This window comes from Esox lucius, chromosome 4 (assembly GCF_011004845.1).
Source record: "Esox lucius isolate fEsoLuc1 chromosome 4, fEsoLuc1.pri, whole genome shotgun sequence".
Taxonomy (NCBI): domain Eukaryota; kingdom Metazoa; phylum Chordata; class Actinopteri; order Esociformes; family Esocidae; genus Esox; species Esox lucius.
In genome coordinates, this window is record NC_047572.1 from 7,969,653 (window position 1) to 7,995,353 (window position 25,701).

Genomic DNA, 25,701 nt, shown 5'->3' on the forward strand with positions numbered 1-25,701 from the left:
TCCGCAGAGAGCTTCCAAAGCATCAGTCAGGAGAAGGGTACAAAAGAACTTCCAAAGCATTAGATATACCATGGAACACAGTAAAAACAGTCATCATCCAGTGGAGAATATATGGCACAACAGAAACATTACCAAGAATTGGACGTCCCTCGAGAAGAAAAATGGTCAGGGAGGCTTCCAAGATGCCCACAGCAACATTAAAGGAACTGCATGAATTTCTGGCAAGTACTGGCTGTGTGCTACATGTGACAACAATCTCCCGTATTCTTCATATGAATGGGCTATGGGGTAGGGTGGCAAGACGGAAGCCTTTTCTTACAAAGAAAAACATCCAAGCCTGGCTGAAGTTGGCAAAAACAAACATCAAGTCTCCTAAAAGCACGTGGGAAAATGTGTTATGGTCTGACGAAACTAAGGTTGAACATTTTCGCCATGATTCCAAAAGGTATGTTTGGCACAAAAACAACACTGCACATCACCCAAAGAACACCATACCCACAGTGAAGCATGGTGGTGGCAGAATCATGCTTTGGAGCTGTTTTTCCTCAGCTGGAAGTGGTGCCTTAGTCAGGGTGGAGTGAATTATGAACAGTTCCAAATACCAGGCAGTTTTGGCACAAAACCTTCAGGCGTCCGTTAGAAAGCTGAAGATTACAGGAACCTTATGTAAGAAATCTATTTAAATTAATCATAAAATGGCCCTGATGTGTTACTAGACATTAAGAAATCATGTTCATTTCAAATACTTATATCACTGACAACAGTAGTCTGGCCAGGATATTGTCATTTAAAAGTGAAAGTTGCATCCCTCAACTGATGTTGATGTTGTCATGTTGTGTTTTGGCCTGATGCGCCACCCTCCACCTATCATGAAGTCAGTAGTGTTTCAGGATCCAAGTTGCCAGCTCTGCTCTAACCTACCCTAACTCTAGTCGGATAAATAATGTCTAACGTTATGAAATCTAAAAAAACTCGTTATAATCCGAAATACGTCGTGACAAAGTCCGAAATAAAACAAGAACTTGTATAGAAGATGGCTTTGAAAGATGGAGACGGCTGAAAACGGAGAAGAATTTGAAGGCAGACGCCAACGTTGCTAATTTTCTCCTGGACAGTTAAGATTAATCTATGTTTGACTAACTTGTACTTGAAGTCAATGGACATTTCATATATTCATGGCAGTCGAACAAAGTTATGCATGTTCGTGCAAAGTAACGTTACCTCATATGGACGTATGCTAACATTAGCAATACATTATCAGAGCCCGTTTCTCTGTCCTTATGCTGAGACGCTGAGAAAAACAACATTAGCACGCCCATTATGGCAATTTGAAACGTAATTGAGACAGAAGCCTAACTCAAAATAAACATTCTCTACCTTTTGGGCTATGAACTCTGTTAGTGTTGGTTTGGAAGCACTAGGCGCAATTCCAAGGTAAAATAACTTTTTCTAATGTCCATAACACTAATGAAAAGCACAGTGTAACCTATGAAGTTGGCCCACTTGGAACGTTTTGTAGCCTACTTGTTTTTAATGCAAGTTCTACAGCCAAAAATAGTAGAATGTCATGTAATCTTTCACATCACATATTTTAGCGTTATGGTGCAGGGTAAGTAAAAAATACAGCTGGCCGCTTTCACTTATAGCATCAGATAAATGAATAGCTGTATCTTTGATATCGGTTACACATAGTGACATAGGCTTGTGCTTGTACTTACGTAAATGACAGATACCTAACGTTACAAGTTAGACTAACAGCTACTGTTCTAACAATGTACTGTCACATACGTGCATAAATCTTTACGATTATATTTGACTAATGACAATTAGTAAATTTTTGCAATACATAATTACTTCGCAAAATATCTTTCTGTTAATTAAGCATAAACATAATTAACAGAAAAAAAACTTACTGTGTACGACTCGTTGTCACTTGCCATTGGAAGCTCGTAGAAGCAGCCTAAGTTTCTGCCCAATCCTGCAGCTTGTCTGGCAACCTCGAGTCAGGTGGGAGGGGGAGGGGATACACCGCTCTACAGTATTTTTAAAGTGATTGCAGTACCAGTTTTGGCCACAATCCTACATACGGTTCCTTTAAATTCACCTTTTACCATAACAACGACCCAAAGTACACATCCAAATCCACAAAAGCATGGCTTCACCAGAAGAAGATTCATGTTTTGGAATGGCCCAGCCAGATCCCAGACCTGAATCCAATTTAACATCTGTGGGTTGATCTGAATAGGGCTGTGCAAAGGAGGTGTCCTCGTAATCTGACATTTGGAGCACTTTTGCAAAGAAGAGTGGGCAAATATTGCCATGTCAAGATGTGCCATGCTTATAGAATCCTACCCAAAAAGACTGAGTGATGTAATAAAATCAAAAGGTGATTCAACAAAGTATTAGTTTAAGGGTGTGCACACTTATGCAACCAGGTTATTGTGAGTTTTTTATTTTTACTCCTCAAAGATTTCAGATTGTTTTTCAATTGAATTCTTCACGTTATAGGTCACATTAAAGGTGGAAAAAGTTCTGACATGATTTATCTTTATCTCATTCATTTATATCACAAGAACCTGGCATTTTAACAGGTGGGTGTAGAATTTTTATATCCACTACTCCATACACACACATGCAAAAGCAAGTTGTTGTAGCTTTTATGTTGCTATTTAGACTAAGGTATTTTTTGCCAAATATAATTACTTCTGTTTTATCTTTGTTTATTTGAATGAAGTTGTGTTACATCCAGTTATTCTCACACACACAAGCGCTTAGTCATGTTACTCATTGCTAATTCCTGTTACCCAATGTTCATTCCTGTTACTTAATCGTTTTTTATAAACAACTTACTTTTCAATTATGTTGAGTCCATCATTTAAACAAACGTTTGATAAATCACATGATAGTTTATTTTTTAGAGGTTAAAAATAAAAAAATGGCTTGGTGTTTTTTTTTTTAACACATTTCACCTGCATATGTTGTGACTTTTTAGCTACAAATACATATTTTTGTAAACGTAACCAATTATTTCTGTACAATATACTCTTAATTGAGGCAAAAACAAAGAAACTAGTTGGCATGACTTTTAATTGATAATAAATAACAGTTGCCTGAGACACATTTTGAATAGTTTGAAACGTGTGTTATTAGATAAAGTGCGGCAAAAAGATAAAGAATATTTCATTCTGAAAAGTTACAACAGGCAACATACAACTATTCGGCAGAATAGTCCATTAGCAATGATACATTTGTGTCATAACAAGAAACCAGGCAAGCCTAGTTCAGCTGGACCGCAATAAAAAGTATTGCCCTCTCGAGATTCGAAAGAAATTTTAAAAAGAAAAAGACACATAAAAAAATATATAAATATCTATCAAACACCAAAATGGATGATGCGCATGTTGTGTTGTGCTTTGCCCTGTTTTACTAATTGCAAGCAAATGCTCACAAGTGCTCTGTGCGTTTCATTTGCCTTGTGCCAGCACCCAAGGCACCTGTAAGTTTGAATTTGGTGCAAACTTGCGGATTGCACGTGTAAACCCCACGTTCACAATTTTCCAGCATACCATGCCAACATACAATAACAACACACATTTTCCAATAATAATGTGCAACCCTGTTTCCAAAGAAGTTGGGAAGCTGTGTAAAATGCCACTAAAAACTGAATGCAATGATGTGCAAATCATTTATCCCTTTATTTGAAAATAGTACTAAGACAACTTGTGAAATGTTATTGCTTTTGGAAAAATATATGCCAAATATTTTATTTTATATTTTTTAAGAAACGATACATTTGCAACAAGCACTCCCAATGATGAATAAGCACACAAAGCAACAAAGTGAACAAATATGTTTAACCCTTGTGCGCCCCTCGGGCATTTTTGAAAAATTTTCTCAAAAATGTTTTTTTGATTTGGGGATCATTTTGTTTGTCTTGCAGCTAGGGGCATGATTTTTTGGCAGAGCTCTTATTTTTTGTAAAATTTTTGAAATCCAATGTCTTTAACTCTTTCATGTCTTTCATACTATTTATGAATTTTGCACCCTCTTGACACCTTCGTGGACAAAAATGTCCCATTGACTTTGAAAAAAATTTAATGTAAGCATTCCATTCTGAAGAAAAGTAGTGATATTAGAAATTTTGACTGTATTCCACCACACGCAAACACACACACACCCACACAATAATTTCTTCCATTGGCCTACAATGGGAAAATGGTTGAATCTGGTAGAAGAGTTTTTGTGTGCACGTGTGTGTGTGTGTGTGTGTGGGGTGTGTGTGTGTGTGCGCATGTGTGTGTGTGAGTGATGGAATACAGTCAAAATTTCATCAAAATGAAATACTTACATTACAGAATGCATGGTTTTATACACTAATGGCAATGAGATAAAAGAAAAAGTTCTTAGGAACTTTTTGGTTAGCAACGTTTTGTGTTTTCTATTTATTCTAGTTAGGTAACATATTATAGTAGATAAGTAGAATCAGCTTTCCTTGGAGCGGTAGATAGCAGATTCTCTGACCATTTTAGGAAAGCATCTGAAAATTCACCTTTTCATAGAGTTTCTAAAATACTTCCACCTCCATCTTCAGTTTTTACATTTTGCCTATTGAGTTTCATTATTTATATGGTCCACTGTAGAACTGAAGCAGAATTATTTAAAAAATAACATGTACAGTGAGAAAGTGCTTGTACCTGAAACGTCCGTATGACAATAAAACATAATTATTTGAGCATTCTACCGGAGTGCTGTCCTATCTTTACTTTTTTAAATTGTTAAAATACAAATTAAAATAAGATGTTATTGTTTTGAGCTAGGGCTAAGAAAAAACAAACAAAGCCTTTGATCCCTGGTCTCTTTTGAACATTCTCTGTATAAGACTGTAGAAGTCTATGGAACTCCGAATACACCCTCGTGTCCTGAAAAGCCTCTAAGCCAAGTCTCCATTAAGGTCCTTACTGTGTAACCACAGTGTCTTTCATGGAGGGGTTAAAGAGAAAACAGTCATGGATTTTCTGCTGCTGTTTCCAAGCTGCAGGTTATGTGAGTATGCGCTCAGTGCTGAGCGGCTGGAGCCTAGGAGCCAAGGTGAAAACAATGCAGCCATTGGAGAAACTGCGAGTTGCTGATAAGAAAATAAAGAACCCCTGGAGTAGAACCAGGTGACAAACATGAATTGTTTGCCGGGGGGGTATTTTCAACCATTTTCAATTTGTTTCTGCTATGAAATGATGGGAGGCTGTAATCCCTGAGCCTCTCTCGAGTGGCCTTCAGTTTTCAAGCGATGAAATCACAGTTGTCCTTCTTCAGTCTGTCAAACAGCGTCATTGGATCCCTTCTGCACAAGGTAAGCACTTAATATGTATGGCCACCAGCCAGTAAATTATGCAAATACTGGCCAAACAAATTCACAAACAATGTACTAAGACTCATAAATTCACAAACAATAAATACATTCTTGGATTGATATTTATGTAGGTAAATGTCATATAACTAAAGAAAAAAAAAACATTTTTGAATTAAGTCTACACACCCTTCTTGAAAATATACCTTTTGTTTTTTCAGATGCTGAAATCAAGACATTTCATGTCAGACCATTTGGTACATTTAATAAGAAAATTAAGTGAAAAACAAATTGATAATTGATTTGAAAAAGTCAATAACTTGGTTCGCTAAGTGTGCAGACTTTATAAATGGTGTTGTAACACAGATTCAACCACTCGCATTCCAAATAATTTACTAAGGATTTTTGACCACACATTAAATTAATTTAATTGATTCTGATTAACTAAAATTAACCTTTGCTGTAGTATTCCCTTTAAAAAATAAATAAAACAAACTCTTCAAACTAAGACTGGTGGCGTTGTATACCTCAAATAACCTTTCAATGTTGTCTTCCCTTGAGAGAATGTTTTAATTTTGTAACTTTTTTCAACTGATACTTTCAATGTTTACCGGTCAGTTCTGTTTAGAAATGGTATAAATTCGCAAAAATAATGCTGCAATTCTAACAGTTAAAAGGAATTACATTTTTTGCAAACATTTCAGTTAGCTCTTTAGAGAATTGACCTTGTATTCTCACATGCATCAAATAACGCTGCAATTCCAAGACGTTTTTTGCAGTTAGCTAATTTGAAAACTAATAAGGTAATTACATATAAAGTATGTAATTTGTTTATTATAACAACACAGCTAATATTGTACTTACAAACTGTCATCTTCACGTCTTAGTAGCTAGCTAAGTGAAGATGTCAGCAAAATCGCCAAATAAAACCCTATCGAAATCTATGGACGTGTGTAACGTTTGTGGTGAACCATATCAGTCTTTGAGGAATAAACATAACCTTTTCCTAGGTAAGTCAGTTATTGTGACCGGACTACACACTCGCTTCAGAAGATATAGTAGAACTAGTAACGCTGAATTATGTTTTTTCTAAAGCAGTGTGGCTCCTGTCACAAACCTCTGCTAAAATATAAGAGGTGTGGATGAGGTAGAAAGAATGAGCGGTTTTGTGAGGGGAAAAGAGGTGGGGCAGCAGTCTCAACTAGCTAGAGAAACTACTATCCACTAATACTAATATCACTGACTTATCAATTTTCAATTTCGATAAATCGTAGACTGTCGGCCCTGCTTGATAAATTAAACTTTTACAATAGCCTTTAGGAAGGCACACTAAAACTTTCAGAAGAGCATTTAAGCAGAGAAGTTGTAATGGCTTTGTTGACTCAATGTTATGAATAAGGCACAGTTGCTCCAAAACAGAATTCAGTTTGCTTTGCTTCTTTTCTGATGTTGCATCCTACATAGGAACTGAAAACGTTCAGGAAATGTGTTCTATCCAGTTAGGTAATAGGTAAACCGCGCTAAATACAAATATTTTATGTTAGTCTAATATTTCCTATTAAAAAGATAGACCAGTGGTATTGACTAATTGTAGAAGAAAAAAAAGTAGCTGTTGTCTAGCAACTTGAGGTAGGCTGACGTTACCTAACTGGCTAACAGACAGTGCAGAGGCTAATAGCTAGCATCTACAATAGAAAATCGTTGTCAACAAGCTACTACTGTAGCTAGCTAATACAATTAACTTTTATGACAACTTACCAGTTGAGAAGTACTCAGCTACCAATTTGACTACCAGACAGCCTTTAAAGGAGCTGCATGGAATTTTCAGTAACTGCTTTCAAACAAACATTGCACATATCCACAAAATATAACATAAAAAAAAACTATGCTCCTCCAAATCTGACATATTGACTGATCACATTTTGACCTTTACATAACACTGGAAAGTGGATAATCATAGCGTTCCACTGATACCCTTTTCATGTCTGTACTCCAAATAATAAGTGAATAACACCCATATTACCATAGTATAACCAAACAGTTTTTGAGAAAGTGTATTTTCAGCATAATTAGAATAGCCATTAGAGCTTGAAAAACAGCAACATGAAATAAAAGGTAATAACATGCTGCACATCTAGGCACACCTAATGACAAGTGTGTGTACTCTCTCACTCTTTCTGTCACACACACACACACACACACAGTTTCTCTCCCTTTTAAACACAAGTATGTGTATATGTAGATATGTGCACATATGCTTGTGCACATACTCATGCATACATAAATGTGTGCACATACGCACTCAGGTGCCCGAAAATGTGTCAGAAAATGTGTAGGTTATTCTCTCTCTCACACACACACAGACACACACTGTTTTTCTTTACCTTTACCAAACACAGACAAATGCACAAATAATTAGTACAGTTAATGTGAGAGGGACAGAGATGTATGTGTGTTTGAGAGAGATAATCCTACACGCATTTTTCATTACATGCATGTGTAAGAAAATGGCTAGTAGGCTACATTCTTCCTCACATATACACAAACAGAAATAATCCCCACCATATACTATACAGTACTTTAGAATATACATTGCCATACACTACTTTGTAATATACAGTGCCCTTGGAAAGTATTCTGACCACTTTATTTTCTCCACATTTGTTGTGTTACAGATTTTACAGCCTTTTGACCAAGAACCTAATGGCCACTAACAGAAAATCAAAGTTTCTCTGCAGAGCTGTACCTGTATGAGCAGCATGTTTCTGAAACCTCCCCGCCACGTAGATGTTTTAGTCTGGTTTCTGGGTCCGTTTGTTGTTGGAAGAGGCTTTGTAGGACTGGGCACATTATTCTATTCTGTGGGAGATGACACGCGCATTTCTCAAGCCAAGAAACGATGAATAAATACTTTAGTTGTAGAAATCCACTGAAAAATGTATTTACTTTGCCAGTGTTCAGTAGTGAATAGAGAAAAGCTTAAATGTCAGTATAATTGCATTATTTGGGTGTGTTACAAATACCATCAGTTTTTTTGCTAAAACCTGAAAAACTAACCTGAAAAATCACATTGTGTTTGTACTCTTCAATTGTTGTTTTTTTAAGTCATTATTCCAAGCTAGCTATGAAAAACCTAAACAACTACCCAGATGGCGTTGTCCCTTATTGGTCTTGTTTTTCAACTGTAAGTCATGTGCTCTGTGAACCCGATTTTCTCACTTGGGGTAGGTTTGCTTAGTTGATCAGCTTCAGTGGTTCTGCGGTCCAATTAAACGGGTCTGTTTCTGTTGAGTGGCCTTTATTTAAATTTCTGCAGCCCAGGGAGAGCGAACGTTGCCACAGACCCCCGGGCCCCCCTTTGAGTTGTCATTGGCTTAGCCTGCTCCAAACCAAGCAGAAAATGAGCAGAAAAACAGTAATAGCAAACTGTTTCAAAGGATCGGTGGTGTGGCTAAGCTGTGGCTAAGCAGTGACCTGGCGTAGCAGGGATGCAGCACATCCGGACGGCAATCGCATGAGTGCCTCTGCGCTTTCTTTCATCTGGCCCGGAATGAGGTGTGAGCTCGTCTCCCCAGAGTCACTGCCGTCGTGTGACTTCACAACAACCACAGAGTCCACATAGACAGTAGATTGGAATAAAACTGTAATCACCAAAGGGTTGAATGGGCAAAACAGACAGAGGTTATACATGATACAGTCTCGGGATCCTACATCAAGCACAGCTACTGTGCAATTATAGACTACAGACTGGGATAGAATCACCTTGAAAAATATTTATCACATAAACTGTTTCGTTGTTCCCTATAGCCACTAATTAACGCAACCGCGGTATGGGGGTTTTGTTTGCCGTTGTATTTACATACACGTAAAGAAACAAATATTTTGCTCTGTATTGGAACGAGCCATCGCCAAAGCCCCCTTCATATGTCTCCATTAGGCGGTAGTGACACACATTCCCTATCATTAGGCAATAATAGTTTACTTTACAGCTCATGAACTACAGTATCAACAAATTAAGCACGTTGCTTGGGCTGTGAGCTATTTGCGGCACAAGGATACTGGGGGATGGGTAGGGGACTTCACTTTTTCACTGCGTTTGTTGTGTTGAACCACACTGAAGCCTATCGAGGCACAGTAAAGTAGAAAGCTCAAAAAGTCATTTCAAAGTCAAATCTATGCCGCTGCTGGATTCTCCTGTTTTGTTGCCGGGAAGAAAGGGCGGCCTGGGGCTTGAGACGAAGAAATGGAGAAAGAAGTCTGCTAGTGGAATCGACGGGAGGTAGGAAGTTGCTGTGCTCCCGGTGGACGATAAGGGGTGATGGATAAAAGGACGGGGCCAGGCCTGTTGCGTTGTGACTCCTGGGAGTGAGGGCTGAGAATGTAGAGGGCGCAGGAGGAAGGTCAGAGAGTGGTGTGCGTTTCTTTGTGCGCTCTCACAGGTGTGTGGGTGGTGAGAAGGGTGTCTGTGCACCCATGTAGGGGTTGGTGTATTTGATCATGTGTGTTTGCTCTCCGACAGGTGGGCATGGACATGCAGGTTGTGGATGACTCCCAGGTGTGGGTGCCTGCAGAGGAGCCCATCGCTAACCGAGCCTTCCTTCTCAACACCAAGATCTGGGAGATATGCCAGGAGCTGCCTATCCACTGGATCCATCCCTCCCCCATGAGAGGTACAGTGCACCAGGGCCTCCCTTACCCTCTCTAGCCTGTAAACACAGCCTATTAGTACTCCTCCTTGAAGCTAACCTTGTAGGCCCTGCTAGAGGCCCAGTGAGACGAGATGATTTCATAACTAAATGTCAGCTGTAGTTCTGAGCTATTCTCTCCTTCACAGTGCTTCGAAAAGAGTGGCTTAAGAGGGTTCTCTGAGGCTATTTGGCCTCGCCAAGAGGGGAAAAGACTCTTGGACCCATGTCATTTTGTGATTGTGAAGTGGTATTACTGATACTAATGTTTGAGGCTGGTTTTATGTGACTAGGAAAAGATGTCTACCTGGTTGTCATCTGATTTTTCTGGCTATTTGACCACCAGAAATATAACCTCTCAAGCGGCGTTATCATTAAAAAGACATCATACCTGGATGGGGATCACACGTTACACAGGTCCATAACACCTTTTCCCAATCTTCCCGTGTCCGCTGTCTGTGTTATTCTGCCCATCATAATCTTTTATTTATATTGGCCAGTCTGAGAAATGGCTTTTTCTTTGCTACTCTGCCTAAAAGGCCAGCATCCCGGAGACGCATCTTCACTGTTAACATTTAGTTTTTTGCTTTTAATGAAGTTAATGAAGTTGCCAGTTTCTCAAACTAGACACTATAAATGTAGTTGTCCTTTTGCTCACTTGTGCACCGGGGCCTCCCACTTCTCTTTCTATTGTGGTTAGAGCCAGTTTGTGCTGTTCTTTGAAAGTAGTAGTACACAGTGTTGTATTAGATCTTTTTTGGCATGGAATAACCTTCATTTCTCAATACAAGAATACACCGATTAATTTTCAGAAGAAAGTTATTTGTTTCTAGCCATTTTGAGCCTGTTATCAAACCCACAATTGCTGATGCTCCAGTCCAAAGAAAGACAGTTTGAATGCTTCTTTCATCAGCACAACAGTTTTCAGCTGTGCTAATATAATTGCAAAAGGGTTTCCTAATGATCAATTAGCCTTTTAAGATAATAGTTGGATTGGCAAACACAACGTGCCATTGGAACACAGGACTGATGTTTGCTGATAATGGACCTCTGTAAACCTATGTAGATGTTCTATTAAAAATCTGCCATATCCAGCTACAATAGTAATTCACAACACAAAAAATGTCTACACTGCATTTCTGATCAATTTGATGTCATTTTAATGCATGGAAAATTTGCTTTTCTTTCAAAAACAAGTACATTTCTAAGTGACCCCAAACATTTGAATGGTAGTGTATATGTACACATCACTGAAGCATTGGTTAAAATCTGGCCAGTGCTCTTCAGCTAAAACTCTCTATTATCCCACACTCTCCACCCAATAATGCATAAAATGCCTGAAAATACATCTTAAAAAATAAATCTTTAAATAACTACACAATTGTGCACTTTTGTCTAATGCATGACAGACATGCTTTTGAGGTATGCACCCAGTAGTCCTCTGGCACTGGCCTTTAAACTATTCCAAAGCTTAGGAGCAATAGATATTGAGGCGGTTTTTAGTTAATACGCCCCCAGACTCTGAAACAGCCTGCCAGAGAATCTGCGGGGTGCTGAAACTGTGGATATTTTTAAGAGGTCTTAAAACACCTTTTTAGCTTTGCTTTCCCCTAGGATGCTTTTCATTGTTTAATCTTTGAGTTCTTTCAGATAATTCTTTATAAAAATTGTTTTGGTTTGCTACTTTGAATGCCTTTCTAATAATTTTATTTTTATTTAAAACCCTTTGCTTTGCACCCTTGTCAGAAATGGGCTATATTAGTAGACTGAATTTAGTCTGGTTAGATGGCATCTCTTGAACCAGAAGGATGTCTTTGTTATCAGAAATCGTGCCATTGTCTCTGTACTCCACACAGTAGAAGTTTAAACATACTACGCCTTTTAGAAAACAAGCCAGATTCATTGACGGCAGAAGGCACGCTTTTTTCCTTTAGATCACCTCATACAGTAGAAACAGAAGTTCCTGCTGTGATCCGGTAAAATACATTAACAGCTGTTCTGTACACTTCCTACTTTTGGTGCAGATGCTGAGTTCCACGAGGTGGAGCATGAGGAGGATATTCCTGATGTTGAGGTCGGAGGTCACCGCGTCACACGTGATGTCTTAGACCAGGTCCCCGTCAACGACTACGTACGTACTGCATTTGTGCCGTATCCTAAAGACACCCTATTCTCTATACAGTGCACTTCTTCAAAAGTAGTACATTATATGCCGTCCATCTAATGAGGGACTGATTCAGGCGTTTATCTACCCGGTAGAAATAAAACTCAGTCAATGTGCTAACAAGCGTGACGCACAAGCCCTGAAAAGTGAAGCCAAAACGTCTCGATCGCCCCCTGGTGAGTGGTCCCAGTATAGGTCATAAACCCCGCCCTCCCCATGTTATTCAATGGGACGCGAGACCAACTAAACAATTAAATTACCCTTCAAATATCTTTTTTCCGAAGCTGGTTTCTGTCATTTACTGTAGTTTGTATCACGCTAATTTAAATTCTATAATTGATATAATTTCACACGGACATAATGGGTACATTGTGCTAACCGATCTGGCATTTCCAATCGATCTTTGAATTTTTTTCGGTAAGTTAAATTTATAAGCTATTTAAGTAGTAAATAAATGTAATGGGCTAGCTAACGTTAGCTAAAAGACAACAAGCCTCGTTAATAGCCATGTTAATAGCTAGCAGGTGATCGTTAGCTAGAAGTTACCAATAATTTTTGTATTAGGCCTATTCTAAATTAAGGTTAAACATGATGTAAGTTAGGCTATAACATATCGTCTAGGTTTAACAAGCAAAGGTTGTACTGTACTTGGACTTGCGATTGATTACGGTATGCGCATTCTGCGAGGGAGAGTGAGGGCGGGGCACAGGGGTGGGGCCGTTGATTTCGCGGCTTTGCGGCTTTACTTCCTGCTCGCTACTGCGCATAACTACTGCGCAGAACTGGTCCCAAGATCGCTATCTGCGCAGACGCAAGTCCAAGATGTCAGCGCCGTATCGGGACACTGGCGGCTTCAGGTTTCACCAATGGAAAAGAGCGAAAGGGCGTCGTCCATTTTTTTTACAGTCTATGTGTGCTAACCAAAAAAACTAATCAAAATACATTAATGTTTTAGATTCTTCAAATTAGCCACCCTTCGACTTGATGACAGATTTACTCTTGGCTTTTCCTCAACCAACAAAATGGAATGTATTTGGATCTATTTTACACTTTTTTGGTGTCATCGTCTTCACTATTATTATACAGTGTGGAAAATAGTAAAATATGTGAAACAAATCTCACTGACCTAGACATCTCTCAAACATGGTACAAACCACCTAAGGGTCCCCCAGGGTGAAATTTCCTTTTTAAGTATTGTTAAGAATAGATTATTTGCAGCTTGTAGTATGGAAAATATTAGAGGGAAAAGATACACGAACAGCACTGCTACAATTGGTAACCTTCTACCCACTGCATTCTGGAAAGACATTATATACCGTAATTTCCCATATTTAACCCGCACCGTATATAAACCACACCGTTAATTTCATAGCTTTGTGTGTATACAAACCCGAGTATTCAACGCCCCCATACAGTGGGGAGAACAAGTATTTGATACACTGCTGATTTTGCAGGTTTTCCTACTTACAAAGCATGTAGAGGTCTGTAATTTTTATCATAAGTACACAACTGTGAGAGACGGAATCTAAAACAAAAATCTAGAAAATCACATTGTATGATTTTTAAATAATTTATTACAATTTTATTGCATGACATAAGTATTTGATCACCTACCAACCACTAAGAATTCCGTCTCTCACAGACCTGTTAGTTTTTCTTAAAGAAGCCCTCCTGTTTTCCACTAATTACCTGTATTAACTGCACCTGTTTGAACTTGTTACCTGTATAAAAGACAACTGTCCACACACTCAATCAAACATACTCCAACCTCTCCACAATGGCCAAGACCAGAGAGCTGTGTAAGGACATAAGGAATAAAATTGTAGATGGGATGGGCTACAGGACAATAGGCAAGCAGCTTGGTGAGAAGGCAACAACTGTTGGTGCAATTATTAGAAAATAGAAAAAGTTCAAGATGACAGTCAATCTCCCTCGGTCTGGGGCTCCATGCAAGATCTCACCTCATGGGGCATCAATGATCATTAGGAAGATGAGGGATCAGCCCAGAACAACACGGCAGGACCTGGTCAATGACCTGAAGAGAGCTGGGACCACAGTCTCAAATAAAGCCATTAGTAACACACTACGCAGTCATGGATTAAAATCCTGCAGCGCATGCAAGGTCCCCCTGCTCAAGCCAGCACATGTCCAGGCCTGTCTGAAGTTTGCCAATGACCATCTGGATGATCCAGAGGAGGAATGGGAGAAGGTCATGTGGTCTGATGAGACAAAAATAGAGCTTTTTGGTCTAAACTCCACTCGCCATGTTTGGAGGAAGATGAAGGATGAGTACAACGCCAAGAACACCATCCCAACCGTGAAGCGTTGGAGGTGGAAACATAATTCTTTGGGGATGCTTTTCTGCAAAGGTGACAGGACGACTGCACCGTATTCAGGGGAGGATGGATGGGGTCATGTATCGCGAGATCTTGGCCAACAACCTCCTTCCCTCAGTAAGAGCATTGAAGATGGGTCGTGGCTGGGTCTTCCAGCATGACAACGACCCGAAACACACAGCCAGGGCAACTAAGGAGTCGCTCCATAAGAAGAATCTCAAGGTCCTGGAGTGGCCTAGCCAGTCTCCAGACCTGAACCCAATCGAAAATCTTTGGAGGGAGCTGAAAGTCTGTATTGCCCTGCGACAGCCCCGAAACCTGAAGGATCTGGAGAAGCTCTGTATGGAGGAGTGGGCCAAAATCCCTGCTGCAGTGTGTGCAAACCTGGTCAAGAACTGCAGGAAACGTATGATCTCTGTAATTGCAAACAAAGTTTTCTGTACCAAATATTAAGTTCTGCTTTTCTGATGTATCAAATACTTATGTCATGCAATAAAATGACTTCTACATGTTTTGTAAGTGGGAAAACCTGCAAAATCGTCAGTGTATCAAATACTTTTTGTTGCACAATAATGGAAATACCGGATTCACACCAGGACCACTATAAGATAGTGGTGCTTAGTCTTCTTGCTTCCTGCATGGAAATCACTTGCTAATTGATGCTGACTTCCATGGCATAAAACAGACTTGTCTTGCTGGACCACAGGGCATAGAAATTGCTCTATATATCTTTTAAATGAACTTGCCTTGCTTAAGACTGCCTTAATGCCTGTCCATTAATGGAGAGGAATATCTAGCCTTCAAAGGCAGCAACTCTTTCCCCACAGCCTCATCCGGAGCCATTCCCAACTATTTTTGTTTTAATTTATTTTTGCAAAGGCAGGAGCTAGTAAGTACCACACAAAGCGGCACCTCCAAGGTCACTCATTATTGAATAGATAATAAGCTACATTTATAAATCATGCCATAATTATCAAGGAAAGAAAGGAGTCAAGAGGCCAAAATGCCATCGTTTTTGTGCATTTGAGGGGCTGTACTCTACAATTAATTACCCTCGACATACTCACGTGCTGGAACCTGCATACAATCACACACACAGACACACACACATACACATAGTTCCTTCCACAAAAATAATGACTTTGATCATTTTAAGTATAAATTGTGCACCAAATGTGAATGATAAAAGCCTACATTAAAATGTAGTACCCTTTCATCTGAAATAACATTTTATTTATCAAATGCACCAAATTCAATTGTGAAACTTACAGATCTGATTTTTCAAAAGACCAAAAAATATCAGAGTTGGGCTGCCTGACTGAAAAAATATCAGAGTTGGGCTGCCTGTCTAAGTGCAGCAAATTATAATTCAATAGAACAGATTGTTTCACACAAAGGCTTGCAAAAGTCTTATTGTCCTTCAACACTCTGTCACTTCTAGAAAGATTTCAACCCACTTAATCAAAACAAAAACAATGCTCCACATTTCACCATCATAGTAAAACATGGTCAATCTGTTGCTTTGCGATTCATTCCTAAAGATAATTTATTTTATGGGATTAGTGATTCATTTAACCGGTGATGCCGACGGGGGGGGGGGGGGGGGGGGGTTATGGGGTCCTGGGGATGTTGTCCCAGGCCCAGGGGGGCCCCATTTTGTTTGCTTAAACATAATGATTAATTAGTTAGTCAATGTTAGTATTCAGTACTATCGAGAAAGTTACACAGTTATTAAACAGCAGAATTGCTTTGATGAAGAGATTCATGTTTTTCTCTTTGCTGTTTTTTGTATACAGCGTTATGATTCAACCTTTTTTGTAAACATTTGTTCTGCCAAGAGCCAATCAGTGATACCCTAACACCTACAGCCAATCTGCGTGATACCCAGTGGTGTGGTCTATATTTTTTTAGTGAGTATACTGTGATTTCCCCTCCCAGCCTCATACTCACCTGTCCTAGAGCAACACCCCATACACTAAGCACTGTGACGTTTCCATATACAAACTAGTATACACGGACAACTGCTTCAGTATTGATGGCGTTTATTGAAAGCCCTGGAAAAACACTTAAAGTTGAGAACAGATGAGACATATTTAACTTTTTGAAAAATGCAACTGAACCTGAACACCACAGGACATCACACACTAAGAAAACCAGCCATGCTCTTCCCTTAGAGATTATCCATCCATAACAGGTTCAAGGTATCAACAGGCCACTCATTAACTAATGTCTCAAGTTTAAGGCGAGTTAATATAACAGTTATATTTAAAGTATCAGTCATTTAATACAATTTATTGGATTATAATATAATCCAATAAAATAAGATATATTAAACTGATAATGAGCACTTTTACTTTTGGTACTTTAAGTAGCCTACAGTATATTTTGATAATACTTTTGTACTATTACTTAAGGACAATGTTGAATGCAGGACTTGTAACTGACAAGTAATTTGTAACTCTACAACACTGTTTTTTTCTACTTTTACTGCAATACACGATCTTCCACCTCTGTAAATCACCAACAACAGTTGTGCATGAATACCTGCAGCTGTGTTTAACACTGAAAACATATAGCTCAGGTCAGCGTTTACTCAGGGCTCTTAAGTTTTAAGGACAAGAGTGACACCTTTTTTGAGGAAGTAACCTCCTTTAATGTGCATATGACAATTATTCACCTCAATGATAAATTCATTCATTTTAATGAATTAATACACCCCTGGACTGTAATATTTCAGATGTGTTTTGAGCAAGATTTCTGCTCATGTTCAAAACTTTGTGCACATTCAAAATATATCCGTGTTCTCTGAGATTTGGAGGAGTCGTGATATTTTGAGAGAAATAAAGTACCTAAAAAAAACTATAACAATAATCTACCTGCACCATAGTCTGCTGTGCATTACGTGATTGCTCTGCTGATAGGGTAAATCTCAGACCGTCTGACAGACACAGAGCCCCGTTTGCTTTTTACGTTGACTGTCACGCTCAATGTGTGACACTTGAGAGCCCTGTTGGTTTACCTGCAGCTCCGCTACAGTAGCAGCGAACCTTTAACGTTACCTGCCGGTAACATGGTCTCTAAACAGTCCGCTCACAGTGAAGTCCTGCACGGATCACAGATGCTCGGTTTGTTATAAGAGCAGATTAATGGAGCCGCTCTGTGTTTGGCTAGCTAATAAGCCGTTTGCCTGTTACCTTGAGCTTTGTCTGAAGGCGCCAAGTGGCCAGCCTGGCTCCGACACACCCGACACATTCCGCACATCCGCCGATCAGTTTAACCGAGCTAACCCCCCCTCCCGGTACCGGTCAGAGAGGCGTGTTTACTTTGTGTCTCGGTCCTCGCTCCGGTCAGTTTTTAATTAGCCTACATTAGTAACAGTTCATTCAGTTATGGTATGAACTTAATCCAAGGGAAGGCAAACAATATAAGACATTTGTAACGAAATCCAAGACTTTATATACCAAATTCAAGGCTTTTAAGGCCTGAGATTATCAAATTTAAGACTTTTTCAATGCTTTTAAAACACACACACACACAACATCATATAAGATACTGTCCATAGATATAAAACAATATATCTATGATACTGTCACTTACCAGGTAACAGTAACGTTGCGGTTGGATTGTCGGGCTGGTTTTCTGTAACGGTAATCCGGTCGTCATGATCTGCGGTGTCACCCGACGCGGCAGTAGCTTCAGGGACGGACTTTTTAAAACACTGAAATAGTGTTTTTTGGGTCTGTTTACGTTTCATTGGCTCTGCTCTACCTAGCTAGCTAGTTGCGAGAAACAACTTGTTGTTGCTTAGTAACGTTCATTGACATATATACGGTATATAAGGTAACCATAGGTAACCAGGGCACCGCCACGGAAGCCTCAAAGGTCCAAGTGTCAGTGCTTCACAACACAGACGGGGTGAATTTATGAATGAAAATGAGAACGTTCTGTCACAACGATGTTGTTACGTATCTTCGCGCTTTTGTAAGTGGGTATACGGAAATCCTTGACTTTTCCTAGTGGGTATACGGCGTATACCTGCGTATCACGTAGACTACACCACTGGTGATACCCTAACACCAGCGCCAACATAACTTTGTTAAAGCTATACTAGGTAGGATTTCTTCAGTAAAAAAAAAAAAAAAAGGCTTATTTTGTGAATGTGCAATTTACCTGGATGATTATAGAAGTACACCTCTCACAGTTTTGTAAATATTTGATAATATCTTTTCATGTGACAGCACTGAAGAAATGACACTTTGCTACAATGTAAAGTAGTGAGTGTACAGCTTGTATAACAGTGCAAAATTTGCTTTCCCCTCAAAATAACTCAACACACAGCCATTAATGTCTAAACCACTGGCAACAAAAGTGAGTACACCCCTAAGTGAAAATGTCAAAGTTCACTTACTGTAAGAAACTGTAATGGCAGCTAGAGACCAGGACTACAAACAGTCAATTCCTCCCTTGTCTACTACAGCATACACTACGAAAACGAAGGAAGTGAAAGACTTAGACTTAGAACTGTCTATAGCTAGCTACCAGGAACCCTAAGCTAACGTTAGCAAGGCTTTTTTTTGGAACGGGTACAGTGGGGCAAAAAACTATTTAGTCAGCCACCAATTGTGCAAGTTCTCCCACTTAAAAAGATGATAGAGGCCTGTAATAGGTACACTTCAACTATGAGGGAAAAAATGAGGGGGAAAAATCCAGAAAATCACATTGTAGGATTTTTTATGAATTTATTGGTAAATTCCTCTGTAAAATAAGTATTTGGTCACCTACAAACAAGCAAGATTTCTGGCTCTCACAGACCTGTAACTTCTTCTTTAAGAGACTCCTCTGTCCTCCACTCATTACCTGTATTAATGGCACCTGTTTGAACTTGTTATCAGTATAAAAGATACCTGTCCACAACCTCAAAAAGTCACACTCCAAACTCCACTAAGGCCAAGACCAAAGAGCTGTCAAAGGACACCAGAAACAAAATTGTAGACCTGCACCAGGCTGGGAAGACTGAATCTGCAATAGGTAAGCAGCTTGGTGTGAAGAAATCAACTGTGGGAGCAATTATAAGAAAATGGAAGACATACAAAACCACTGATAATCTCCCTCGATCCGGGGCTCCACGCAAGATCTCACCCCATGGGGTCAAAATGATCACAAGAGCCGTGAGCAAAAATCCCAGAACCACATGGGGGGACCTAGTGAATGACCTGCAGAGAGCTGGGACCAAAGTAATAAAGGCTACCATCAGTAACACACTACTGTGTCCGCCAGGGACACAAATCCTGCAGTGCCATGTCCAGGCCCGTCTGAGGTTTGCTAGAGAGCATTTGGATGGTCCAGAAGAGGATTGGGAGAATGTCATATGGTCAGATGAAACCAAAAGAGGAGAAAGAATGCTAAATTGCATCCAAAGAACACCATACCTACTGTGAAGCATGGGGGTGGAAACATCATGCTTTGGGGCTGTTTTTCTGCAAAGGGACCAGGACGACTGATCTGTGTAAAGGAAAGAATGAATGGGGCCATGTATCGTGAGATTTTGAGTGAAAACCTCCTTCCATCAGCAAGGGCATTGAAGATGAAACGTGACAATGATCCCAAACACACCGCCTGGGCAAAGAAGGAGTGGCTTCGTAAGAAGCATTTCAAGGTCCTGGAGTGGCCTAGCCAGTCACCAGATCTCAACCCCATAGAAAATCTTTGGAGGGAGTTGAAAGTCTGTGTTGCCCAGCGACAGCCCCAAAACATCACTGCTCTAGAGGAGATCTGCATGGAGGAATGGGCCAAAATACCAGCAACAATGTGTGAAAACCGTGTGAAGACTTACAGAAAACTTTTGACCTCTGTCATTGCCAACAAAGGGTATATAACAAAGTATTGAGATTAACTTTTGTTATTGACCAAATACTTATTTTCCACCATAATTTACCAATAAATTCATAAAAAATCCTACAATGTGATGTTCTGTAGAAATAAAATCTGATTTTGTCTCTCATAGTTGAAGTGTGCCTATGATGAAAATTACAGGCCTCTCTCATCTTTTTAAGTGGGAGAACTTGCACAATTGGTGGCTGACTAAATACTTTTTTGCCCCACTGTAATTCCATTTTTCATATTTTTATTCGGAAGGGCATTGGTGCGGAAGTGCTTTCTGACCAGTGAATAATTGCCAAATGCTGTAGTTGTTTTTTGCGGAAAAAAATCCTACCTTGTTGTTCAATTTTAACCAACGAGTTTTGAGCATGTGACTAATTGTAAAAAAAAGAAAAGTAAAATCAGGGTGGTTGTTCTTTTTACCAAGTTAAAATTCTAAATAAGTTGGAACCTAATTGCTGGAACGGCACATGTAGGTAGGCGCAGTATACATTTACACATTCTCTCTCTCACACACACAACACAGTACTGCAGTCGAACAGACACACAACCAGAATATGTAAGCATTAAAAGTCAGTTCCAGAAAAAGAAGAATAGGTGTGAGTTCTAAAAGACCAGGACACACAGACACCCACCCACCGACACAACCGTCATTTCACCATTTATCAGGGTGGACCCGAGAATACCTGCATGCCTGCACCCTCTCTCCTCCCTTCCCTCCTTTCTTCCTCCTTGTCTTCTATGGCCCGACCGCGATGCTGTGTAATTAAAGCAGCCCGGGAGATGAAACCCGCTCTCCATCCGAAATGTTTCCACCTCTATCTGCGGAGGTAATATAGAGGTAAAGCACCAACCGGCCCATTCCAAGGCCACAGCCAGTCAGAGATAACAATGGCCTTTGTGACTGATGGAGGGGAGGCAGCTAGTTATAATTGGGCCATCTGAAGTTGCTGTTGATGCCCACATAGACCTAGTCCTTTCTGTAGTCCTCCTCCTGCCTTCCACCGCCCACAAAACGCTATACAACCTTTGACCACACAGGTAGCATCACTACATTATGTCCTATGGTGATGTTTACATAGTAACATTACATTGCATGTCATTTCTGTGGATATGAATGAACTGTATTGCTTAAATATGCTGCTTCTTTTTCGATGGGACTCCCGTCCATTTTTTAAGGCTTACAGTATGAACCCACGTCCTTGGCGTCGCGCCACGCACTTACCAACTGAGCCACGCGGGCCCGGGTAGCGTCTGTGTTTACAGCTTGGCGTAGCCCCCGCTTGGGGAGCAGTGGAGGTATTTACAGCGGCTGTTTACCCTTGGTCTCCTGTGAGCCATCACTGCCCACTCATGCATGGGCAGCCTTGTTGTTTTACAGCCAGCCTGGGCTGCCAACAAGGGCGTAGGTACAGAGAGACGCCATGGCTCCCCACCAACTACAGTACCTGACCGCCAGCGTCCAACCGGCCCAGAACTGGACCTGTTTACAATACAGCGTGGGTGACGGCATTACTGACCAAATCCCGCTGCCCAATCATATTCAAAGACCGAGGATAACTGCCCAATCATAAATGAAGACAGAGGGTAACTGGCCAATCATATTCAAAGGCTTATCCCTCCCCAATTTAGGTCAAGGTCAGTAATGCTGATCTTCCTGCGCTGTTGGATGATATTCAGTCGGAGAGAGATATCCCAGGGGGCAGCAGCGCCATGCGAACGCTACACCCTGGCAGCTGTGACTAAAGGTCGGCCCTATATATCTCACAAACTCTGTCACTGCTACTTTAATGATTATTCCAGCTGAAGAATAGTTGGTGCACGGGTGGAGGGAGAAGCCAAGGAAAAACTAATACAAAATCAAGGGCTCTAGTGACGCTTAGACAAGGGGCCACGGCAGCCAAAAAAGCTAGTTTACTGTAGAATGCAACAGTACGTGTTCTGGGTTTCCCAAACCTCTATCTGGGCCTCTCGAGAAGTTTCACATTTTAGTTTTAACCGATATACTGGCACAACAGATTTATGCCTTAGACTAATTTAATTGTGTGTACCAGTGGAGAGGTTTAGAAAACCCTGCAGTATCCTTCGATCATGTGTAGTGCCTGCTAAATCAATCTAAATCAATTTGTGCTGCCCGTGAGTGAGAAACTTACTGTATATTATAAACAAGGTGGTTCGAAAACTGAATGCTAATTGAATGAAAGCTTTGTTGTATCAGACATTATGAACTGGGTGGTTTGAGTCCTGAATGCTGATTGACCATATGGCCCGGGTATAGTTACACTTTTAATTGCATAACTGGTTTATAATAAGGTTTGCGGTAAATGGCAAATGTTCCACGGCTTAAGGGCTATATCCAGACACTCCGTGTTGCATCATGTCTAAGAACACCCATTAGCCGTTGTATATTAGCCATATACCAAATATTCTCTGGCCTTATTGTCTATTTATATGTTAGCTTGACTTAACACATGTTGACAAAGCATAAAGAGATTCATCGTTGTTTTTTTGTGGTTGAAGGTGCTAAACCACTATCTCTGGGACTAGATAATTGTATCCTGTATTTTATATCTATGGTGTGTCCGTAATGCCAACCTATTCCTATGGAGGTGCATCTTGGAAATGTTAAATGAAAAGTTAAATGTTGATGTCCTGAGGATAGTACTGAAGACAGTGAACTAATAAGGTAAGCAACAGACAGCTTTGTAACGTTAGTGCTGAAACATGAAAGCAGAGAGTGAGGCATAATCAAACCGAGGTGGACAGGGAATGCTGCTAAAACTAATTTGAGTAGGCCTTATTCATTTACAATATAGATTTTACTAATACAACATTATTTTTTTTTGCTTAGTACTTTCTAAGAGGTAGGCGTACCCATTTTAAGGTTGCAATAATTATATTCACACGTGTAGCATATCTACGGAAGAGGATTAGTGCCAAGCAATAATACAAATAATAAAACCATCTCGAGATTAAAGTCATTATAATGCGAGATTAAACTCGTTAAATTTTGAGAAAAAAGTCGAAATACAATCTTGAGAATAAACTCATTAAATATCGAGAATAAAGTTTAATAATCCGTTTTATGGTATCCTGGGAAACCACGAAACCTCGATGAATCGCGCGTAGGTGAAGCCAGCGATAACCTTGAATTTGTCCACTGGTTGTCAATTCATGTTGGACAAAAGCGAGTACATCGCGCAAATTGGACTTATTTTTTCTTCTTAAAAGACCTAGCCGCTTGCAAATTCTCTTTAAAGTTCGTATGCTAATTATAATTCTGTCATAATTAGCCAAAGTTGATAGTATTTCTTTGGTACTGAAAGAAAGTCTGTAATATAGCTTGACTAATTGTTCCAACTCTGCCATGTCCTCTATTAGTAGGCTATACAATGCACACTGATCGAATGCGTTATTCTCTGCATTTAATTTCGACGAAACCCTTCATTCACACAACAGCGGTGAAATCACTTGCCGTTCCGCTTGTGACAACGTGAGGCAGCTGACATTGTCCCGCCCTTGCTCATTCACACATAAGCGACATACCGTTGTTGAAAGCGGAAGCGTTCAAAAAAAGCCATTCCACTATGGCCAGCGCAGCCTTTCTATATTGTTAAATAGTGTAGTAGAGACGGGGACTGCCATGTCAACTCGCACCACGGACAAAATAAATTAGGCATAAGGATTCATTCATGATAGACTGAAACTTCGCATACTACAAGCTTCAGTGGGCTAGTTATGTAGTATTAAGCATAAAATGAAACAGTTTATGGTTATATTGCAATGGACGAACTACATTGCCAAGGAACATATTGCTTTCAATTTACATAGCGTAGTTCACATAGAGTGGTTATTGGCTATTCAACTGTCATTGTTTTCTAAAGAAACGAACCATCCATGGTGTGATTGGCATCATTGTTTTCATTATAGGTACTGTATAGCTAGACTAAAACTTTGCTGGGTACAAGCTTGGGTAGCAACATTATAGTAAGCCAAAAGTAAAACTGCTTATGGTTGTATTGTGATGGACGAACTGCACCGACCACTAACACATTCCTCTCTATCGATTTACATAGCGCAGTTCAAATACCGTAGTGCAACCAGCCATGAAGGGATTGGAATCATTATTTTCTTTACTGTATAGCTATTAGTTAGCCATCTACAGTAATCTCATTACAACGCGTTGAATGTTGTGTAGCAACCCTGTTATAGCTACCTGTTGTTGGCTTGGATGTTATCTAAAGGGAACTAGTTTCAAGATCCCTGGACCAAACTATATTTTCCATCCCACCACGGTAATCTACAAAATATACTTTTTGCGAAAAAACTATTCAGTGACGCAGTGAAATTATTTTACAAAATGTACAAATCATGGGGGATTATGTGCTACTTCCAGCAAAACTATTTTCTACCCCCTCCTTAAAGCCGAGTGCAACACACTAAATTGTACTTGGATTTCATATTTCCTCATTAGTTAGTAGCTAGTGGCTTTTATTAGGGGTCTGGGAGGCGATTCATTAACATTTTTAGAGAATGGTTAATTGAGAGTGAGTGCTTAGGTTATTATTAGAGAATGTTAAGACAGTATTGTAAAATAATGTTAAGAAAATGAAGTTGACAGGCAAGAGAGACTGTTGTACAGGGAGGAAGTTTTACCTTTTCACGCATAAACCCTTTTGTGTCTTTAATGCCGGCGTGTCGGCCCACAACCCCCCATCCCACTGTTGGGGGGAAAAAGTAGCGCAAACACTGAACTCCATATTGAAATCAGAGAAATATGCTAAGAAATAATGCATATTTCTGTCCCCATTTTTCCACAAAGCTTCCATTTTTATTATCCGTTATCGACTTTTATTATGTGGCTTGATTGCTTGCTGATTTTCTCTAATCAATCCACATAGAAACACAAAAAAATATTTTAACAGAGGCTGTGAAGATTTTATCATGTAGCGACATTGGAACGATTGTTATTGTCATTTAAATGATATACAAATAAAATGTGTTATCTTGTATCTAGTGCCTAATGCAGAGACTATAATTGGCTTGCTATGTAGTGACAAATATTCACAAGGCCAAATCGAGTTGGTGACCGTTGCCCAATATCTATTGGCATTGACAGCCTGTATTGTTTTTATATTATTATTCTTCCCTTGCAGCAGATGACCCTACATTTTTGTAACATCATCAATCAGTAATCACCTGCTAGCCCTTGTCAGAGTCATAAATCAAACACCTTTTACATATTATCCTTTTTCCATTTGCAAGGTGTTAGACCTCCATGTTAGCAGTATG

General features: G+C 39.8%; 1 protein-coding gene across 1 annotated transcript in view; it reads left to right on the top strand.

Annotated features, from left to right (window-relative positions):
• The window catches only part of tnmd (tenomodulin), a 93,915-nt gene that overhangs the window by 61,346 nt on the left and 6,868 nt on the right, over positions 1-25,701 (top strand). Inside the window, exons 5-6 of the mRNA XM_010896024.4 lie at positions 9,864-10,014; positions 12,054-12,160. Coding sequence (XP_010894326.1) covers positions 9,864-10,014; positions 12,054-12,160 — 258 coding nt within the window. The remainder of the gene's footprint in view (positions 1-9,863; positions 10,015-12,053; positions 12,161-25,701) is intronic.